Source organism: Antrostomus carolinensis, unplaced genomic scaffold (assembly GCF_000700745.2).
Source record: "Antrostomus carolinensis isolate BGI_N321 unplaced genomic scaffold, ASM70074v2 scaffold1527, whole genome shotgun sequence".
Lineage (NCBI taxonomy): Eukaryota > Metazoa > Chordata > Aves > Caprimulgiformes > Caprimulgidae > Antrostomus > Antrostomus carolinensis.
In genome coordinates this window covers 74,294-82,304 of record NW_010327847.1, presented here as the reverse complement: position 1 = coordinate 82,304, position 8,011 = coordinate 74,294, and the positions used below count along the sequence as shown (strand labels likewise).

Here is an 8,011-nt window from a genome sequence, read left to right as displayed (position 1 = left end):
AGAGTAAATATTTTAGAGACATATGCATGTTTGCATTAGAGTTTTGAAAGGTGTTTGATACCAACATGCTTCCCTAGATTTAGATGCTCCATTTCCATTTATTTCTTTCTGAGGCTCTGAGCTTAACTCTCATTAGGATCCAGTCACTGAGTCATTATTAATAAATCCCAACAGATGCCTGTGTCCGTCTTTAGACACTGAAACACCTTTAGGATATTAAAGTTAGTGTCATAACTCAGGTCACAGCACTATTGATTGTTTCAATTATTTGTCAGTGCTCTTGGAACTTGGATTATATAGTCTAGATAGAGACTATAGTGACATGCAGCGAAATAAACCTGTTTTCCCCAAAATGTTTTCTTTTAATGTGCTATTTTTTAAATTAGAATTACTGTACAGAAGTTACGATTGAGCAACATTAAATCTTATATTTTTCTTTCTTGCTATAACAAAAAAACCTGTTTAGAAGCAGTGAAACTAAATATGTCTTGGAGAACACACAAATCATAACTATTTGTGCATTGATATCACATAAGTCTCTGTATTTTTGCATTCATACCTGCAACTGTTTGTTTATAAACATTTCAAAATCTTTAGATGCATGTGTGATGTTCAAATCACAACAATAATTAGTCCTCCAAGAAGTTAGCATAATAGTATGGTTGAAGTAACAGCTCATGAAATGTGTGATCTAACCGTAAAAAGCATTTAACACTAATACCAAATGTGGGTATGAGATGATGTTGGATAACTTTTCTTTGAGGAAATCATTATTAGACCTAACTCCAGTAACAATACGTCTAAAATCTTAGATGGAGGAAGCCTATCGTCTTTACCACATTCTGCTTTGGTGGGGCCAGCCTCATCTCCAATGGTGGGCTCAGGAGAACCGGTCTCAGTTCCTGACAACTTGCTGAAAATCTGTAAAGCAAAGCCAGTTATTTTTAAAGGTAAAAGCCCAAACCCCCCAACAAGACCTTATATCTTTTTTATAAGAGATGTAAAGACCCGTCCTACTGCTAAACACTGCTAAAGCTTTCAGTTTTAAAAAGTTTACTGTTAAAACTGTTTAATGCATACATGGAAAATTATGAAATTAATGTGAAGTGTATCAATATTGTTTATTTTGTAGGTCATGGAAACTTCCCATATCTTTGTGGGAACATTAATGATGTGATAGTGAGTCCTTTGCTGTACACCTGTTACAGAAATTCCCAGTCTTTGTCTAGAGCCTATGAACAGTACGGCGCCTCTACAATACAGCCTATTTCTGAGGAAATGCAGCTCTTACTGACTGTCTACTACCTTGTTCAACTAGGTATGATTATTTTACACCCAGATAGACTGCAATGAATATATTATATGGTGGCAAATGAGAAAGGGAATGCTAGGGCAGGATAATATTACATATCAGTCTTAGGACATGTGATATTAAAAAATTTCATTGTGGTAATTCAGCCTTCCAGTACGTGAAAGGTGCCTGTAAGAAAGCTGGGGAAGAAATGCTCACAAGGGCATGTAGCAATAGGATGAGGGGTATTGGCTTTAAACTAGAAAAGGGTAGATTTAGGTTGGATATTAGGAAAAAGTTCTTCAATATGAGGGTGTTAGATCTTTGGAACAGGTTGCCTGGGGAGGTAGTGGAGGCCCCATCCCTGGAGATATTCAAGGTCAGGTTTGATGGGGCTCTGAGCAACCTGCTCTAGTAAAGATGTCCCTGCTCACGGCAGAGAGGTTGGACTAGATGGCCTTTGAATGTCCTTTCCAACCCAATACATTCTATGATAAGGAAACAAAACTAAAGAATTATTTCTTGAAGACCAGACAGATTGAAATATAATGATACAAAGTTCGTCTTCTCCTATGATCTAGAATCTCAGCAACTAAAAATAAAAAAAGGAAAAGAGCTGTAATTCATTGCTCTTGCATACAGTCTGTGGCTTAGAGGTCGTATTATGCTATATAGGCAGCAGTCAATCTTTTAAGTATTTCTAATTACTGATGCTTAGGTTCCAATTAGGGTAGCTTTACCCGAGTATCACAAAGACACTTCAAAATGAAAAACTGGGTTAACATCTGCTAAGGGCAATAGAGTAATGCATGCATAAGTCTGAAACAAGATCATCTCTTTAAAAAAGTAAGTATTTTGTTTTTAACTCAACAGTTCTGTTTAGTTGTTTCATAATACTTTCCTTTTAATTTTTTTTTTTAGCCTCAGACCAGGTCCCTTTGATTGAGGATTTGGAACAAATATTCATGCGTTCGTGGCGGGAATCACACCTGTCTGAAATCCGTCAGTACCAGCAGGCTATCCCACAAGCCTTTCCTCAAGTGCCCAGCCAGATCGCACCAGTGACTTCAGCCCAGCTGCCCTGGCTGGCAGGCCTCGCAGCCAGCTCCTGTAACGATAGTGTCCATATCATCGAGTGCAGCTACTCTCTGGCTGAAGGGCTTTCAGAAATGTTTAAGCTGCTCATTGAAGGAAAATTACTAAAGACAAACTATGTGGTGATCATATGTGCCAGTAGAAATCGAGCCATTGATTCCTGCATTGTGATAACAGGTAAGGTCCCAAGGGTTTATCTCCAGGCAAAACAGAGGAATTCAATGCTATGAAGAGTTTGGTGGAATTTCAATAAGCTGCTTTATTTTAGATTTGCAGGAAATTGTTAAGCAGAGCTTTGACCAACAAATAATGGGTTTTGATGAACCCAAGTTGATGCAGCACAGTTGAGTCTCTCCCCAGCAAATCACATTCTGCCTGCTTTACCCGTTTTCTCACCAAGGCATCCCAGCCAATACCACAACAAACAAATAATGTCGAGTTACAGCTCACATAGTGTATAAAGCTCTCCTGCCTGTGTGAATGGGATATTACTGTGAGAACGGGGCTAAACATTTTCTTAGCTTCTAAATGATGGTCTTTCGATGTCATTCCTGTCCACAACCTGTTGAGGGCCATGCTGATAATTAAATAAATTATTTGAATAGCCATTCAAAGATTCATTATGAGTGTAATTGACAGTTCCTTTGACTATTTATATGCTCTTTTATATACTGCATCAACAAATATTCTGAAACTGGGAAAGAAGCACAAAGAATTATGAAACATGAATGTCTTACAGGTATCTGGTGCATACTTGCATAGGAAAGAGAAAAGACTAATCTCTGCCATTTTTTTACGTGGCATTAATTTAGCTGAGTAATATTTTTTTATGACTTAGAACATTTTTAACTTTATTTTGAAGTGCTTTCAAAATTACTCTTTTGTCTTTTAGGAAAGTATCAGGCAAGAGTTCTGTCTGAGAGCATGCTCACTCCTTCAGACTACCAAAAAGAAGTTAACTATCAGCTGGTCACAGGGAAAGTGGAAACTCTGGGGTCCTTCTTTAGCACACTCTGCCCAGGTACCTAACAGGTTATAAAGGGGTGTGGTGCCAAGTCTCTGAAACTTTTAAGTCAGCTAAAATAGGTGTGTTCATTACCTTTCCAGAAGCAAGGTATTATTAGAAATAAATAAAAAATGAAGGACAAAGTTGTGAAAGTACATTTGAATTGAAATTCTTCCTAAAAGCATCAGTTTCTAAAATCCCTCAGTTCATAAAATCATGCCAGCAAATAGCTGAGCACATTTTTTTTAGCTATGCAAATCCATCCATATACGATGCATGTCCATATCCATATGAATGTATAAAGTCTTTGCTCTAGGCATATAATTCATTTAGACCATGATAGAAAAGAGTTATCAAAAGAAGGATCAGTCCTTTCAATTTACAATACTGTGAACTTCATCATGATGCATGGGAAAGAGAGGAAAATTGAAGAGCGCCAGGGTTACTGGATCATTATTTAACTGAGTATACTGAGGACTGCTTCGGGCAGGATTATCTGCAGATAGATCCAGTCACATGGAAAGTTAAATTGTATGACACAGCTAGAGCCCATGCAGCATATTTGTCAGTGTTAATGGGATGTCACAGTCCCTTTTGCCATTCACGTCATGTTGGTAAATCTGTACTTAGATCACAGGAACCCTTCTGGAAGTGTCATGCTATTTTGAATGGCCACTTAAGAGAAACTCGTTTCCTTGAACAAGTAGTTATGATAGTGTTTGTGCTCTTAGTATCTTCAAAGTATGATTCTCAAAGTGACTTTTGCTATTTGTATTGTTTGAGTAGAACAAGTAAATGAGCATCCTAAAAATAGTCGCTGCCTATATCCACTGGATTGCACTTCACAGGGCAGACCCTGCCTTTCTGCGCTCAGACATGTTCAAACATCTATTCAACTGCTGAGAAAATACTAAATACTCAGGACAGGCATATTGTATTCTCTGCATAGCTTTCACCTGTAAGCAGGGTCCCTGCTAAATAGGATATATTTGCAGATGTATTTCAATAGAACCATGCTTGCTTCAGCATTGTGCGTAGCTACAAAACCCATATTTGTCTTTCAGCTTTATAGGGAATTATTTTTCTTTCCGTCACTCAAAAATGTTAAAGATTTAAAAATATTTATTATATTTTCCAAAGCTTCTTGTAATCCTTATTAGTGAACAGTACAGCTCCATAGTCTGAACATAAACTAAGCCAGTTTCATGTCTTTTTGGTTGCTGATTTGCATCAGGCCTTGAGGCTAGTTTTTTGCCATCCTCCATAAATGCCCTAGCCCGTGATCTGCAGAGCTGATCTGTCGTTTCCTGGCCTGATTTATTAGTGATATGCTGCAAAAACAGATGCAATAGAAAATAACAAGAGGATTCCTGTATAAAACAGCGCTCAAGCCAAGGGCAGGATGACTAGCTAGCGTATACAAAGCTCTAAGATCTGCAAAACAAAATCAGTATGAAATGCAGGTCTTGTTAACATGGATACTTATTCCACTATTGCTTCAATTTCATAGAGGGTGACATTGATCTTTTGCTGGAGAAATTTTCTCAGGAAAACCAAGGGCACATCTCTTCATCAGTTTCTGCTTCAGTGAATAAACCAACAGCACTGAATGGAAATGGAACAACTGTGTGTACAAGTAAGTAAGGAAGATTTTCTAAAAAGGTAACAGAGTAGGGTACTTGAGACCAGATTTCTGAGTGTGCACTTAGACCCATTTGGGCAGAGTCCTAGGCTCTTGAAGGCAAAGGTCCTGAGTCAAACAGCAACTCATGTCTTGGGGTATTCAGATTTACACTGATGGATTCTCCGCTTCATTCCACTGGATGTTGTCGTCTTTGGAGTTCTTAAGTGTTACTTCTGTGGTAGCAGAATGCTATTGCATAAGTTCACTTTCACCTCTCAGACATTTAAGAGAATTATAGGACCAAAAAGCCCAAATGCAGAAAGATCTCTTTGTGTATTCATAGAATCATAGAATCACAGAATGGTTTGGGTTGGAAGGAACCTTAAAGATCATCGAGTTCCAACCCCCCTGCCATAAACAGGGACACCTTCCACTAGACCACATTGCTCAAAGCCTCATCCAACCTGGCCTTGAACACTTCCAGGAAAAGGGCATCCACATCTTCTCTGGGCAACTTGTGCCAGTGTCTGACCACCCTCACAGGAAAGAGTTTCTTCCTCATATCTAACCTAAACCTCCCCTCTTCCAGTTTAAAGCCATTACCCCTTGTTCTATCACTACCTGCCTTTGTAAAATGTCCCTCCCCAGCCTATATTCCATATAGTTTTTCCCAAACTTGACCTCCTGTTCATAGTCAAAGTATCTTAAAGAGTAGAACAGTCATTCTTTGCCAGACTCTATCATTTTGCATTTCGTTAGATTTTGGGCATATATCTAAACAGAATTTTGCCTTTTTCCAGGTTATCAGATTGAACGACACCAGATTCGTCCATTCCAGCTAGCTGTGGCTCAGAAATTGCTGTCTCATATTTGCTCAATTGCTGACTCCAGCACTCAAAATCTTGATTTGGGTTCCTTTGAGAAAATTGATTTCTTGATTTGTGTTCCACCCTCCGAAGTGACTTATCAGCAGACTTTGTTTCATCTCTGGCACTCAGGTGCTCATTAGTTAGCTTTATTTTAGATTTGCAGGAAATTGTTAAATGCATTTGTATCTGGAAATACTGACATTTATTTCATTTCTTTAGGTATTTTATTAGAACTTGGATTAGAAAAGGAACATCTTACAAAACAGAGGGTGGAACAGTATGTTATGAAACTAGATGCAGAAGCTCAAATTAAATTCAAAGTCTTTTTACAAAACTCTATGCAGAATCCACATACACTGTTTGTCCTAATCCATGATCACGCACACTGGGATCTAATGAGGTAAGAAAACTGTAACTTGTTTTTAGATAAATTATTATTGTTTACATTAGCTTTCAAGATCAGGTGTCTGATTTATCCTTTCCTTCATCTTTCTGTTTGCATCTTTCTGCTAACTCTCTCTTCCCATCTGTTGAATAAACATGTTTTCTTTTAAGGTCCTTCTTGATTTATTCTTATCCTGCTTATTATATTATGCCTCAGTGAAATGTTTCAGCTTTCCTTGCTCACCATTCTTATCTTTTTTCAGCCATAGCTTTTTTTTTTTTTGGCTGGTTGTCATTTGTTCAAAGGAAAGCTTCCTGTGAAACTACACAGAGCTCATTATCCTCCATCAGTGTCCTCTGGGCTGTAAAACATGCAAAAACCCTCCACAGTGAGTTGATAACTAGCGAGCCAACACCGCTGTTTATTTTTTTAACTGATTGGAAATTTTCCAGTACAATGTTTTTTTCAATCTGGAATAACTGATTTGTAAGAACTGAAAGCTTCTATGGATACATAGTAATGTCAGGTAGACTTCTCAGGGAAGCAGGGAAGTGTCTTTCCAATGTTTACAAGTTCCCCATCAGCTCACTCGTGTAACTCATTGCTCCCCTCACAGCGTCCTATTTCTGTGGCTTCTCAGCAATCTGCCTGCTGAGAAGTTAGGCTGCTTTTGCTTTCTGGCTTCTGAGGCACAGGAGAGCATAGAGAACACACTGAATTCCAGAAACACCAACATATTCAAACTTTGGGAGTGCAGTAGTGTTTCTGAAACCAAAAACTATGGGATCTTGCTTGTGAATGAGGTGACAAGGTCTTGTCTTTCACACTGGTTAAGAATGATGATTTGCACCAAAATTTATTTTTGCATGTGAAAGTTTCCTGTTCAACTCCTTGATATCTTAGGAACTTACACAACTTATTAGAACTGTCACTGCCTTTAAGGCTTTTATTCGTATAACATCCTTCAGTGGTAGGGAAGTACCTGTATTGCTGCTTAACTGATATTTCTTCCTCTTACATAATACAGATGTGTAAGTGACAAATATTGAAGTGACTGTTCTGCACAGCAGGATTTATGCCACCTAACTGAAGTCAGTCAAATGAAGTGCCTAAAACAGGAGTGTAATTGCCTGGGATTGCCAGGCAATCACAGTCACAACAGAGACATGGGCATCTCTGAGGACTGACCCAGGTCATGGGTGCACACAACCAGTTTCTGGAGTTACTTATCTCTCTCTGATGGTAACAGAAGGAGCTTGCAGTGACTAGGCTTGTAACTTGTCACTGCAGGTAACTCCCAAAAATTAAAAAGCATGAGTTTGGACTGAAGTTTTACACTGGAGCAAGGAATTGACTGTAGATTTTCCGTGATACTGACATTTGCCCTAGTAATTTATTATTCATCCCTTTCATATTTAATCTATCACAAGTAGTTTCCCTCTGTTTTTCTATCATACTTATTTACTGTCTGTCATTTTCTATCTTGATTTTTGTAGGTAAGAATTACATTTTCTTAAAGGCAGCACTAACAATCTGACCAAAGTTACTACAGGACTATGCATCTATTGGTAACTGCCAAAACTTCAGCTTCCTTTCATCTTTTATGTCTCATATTCTGATAACTGTAAAGGACTGGTAAGTTGCTAGCTAGGGAGCTCATCAGACTTACAGAAATTTTCAGCTGCAGTGAAATAATTTGCATTTCTTTTCCCATCCTTCTATGCAACGAAAGCAGAGCAAA

General features: G+C 38.2%; 1 protein-coding gene across 3 annotated transcripts in view; it reads left to right on the top strand.

Moving 5' to 3' along the window:
• GREB1 (growth regulating estrogen receptor binding 1) overlaps positions 1 to 8,011 on the top strand; it is a 59,647-nt gene that overhangs the window by 18,437 nt on the left and 33,199 nt on the right. For all 3 annotated transcript variants that reach the window (XM_029085957.1, XM_010172003.2, XM_029085958.1), the window contains exons 8-14: positions 813 to 950; positions 1,133 to 1,318; positions 2,213 to 2,563; positions 3,279 to 3,407; positions 4,903 to 5,028; positions 5,817 to 6,014; positions 6,105 to 6,285. In XM_029085957.1, the coding sequence (XP_028941790.1) occupies positions 813 to 950; positions 1,133 to 1,318; positions 2,213 to 2,563; positions 3,279 to 3,407; positions 4,903 to 5,028; positions 5,817 to 6,014; positions 6,105 to 6,285 (1,309 nt within the window). The remainder of the gene's footprint in view (positions 1 to 812; positions 951 to 1,132; positions 1,319 to 2,212; positions 2,564 to 3,278; positions 3,408 to 4,902; positions 5,029 to 5,816; positions 6,015 to 6,104; positions 6,286 to 8,011) is intronic.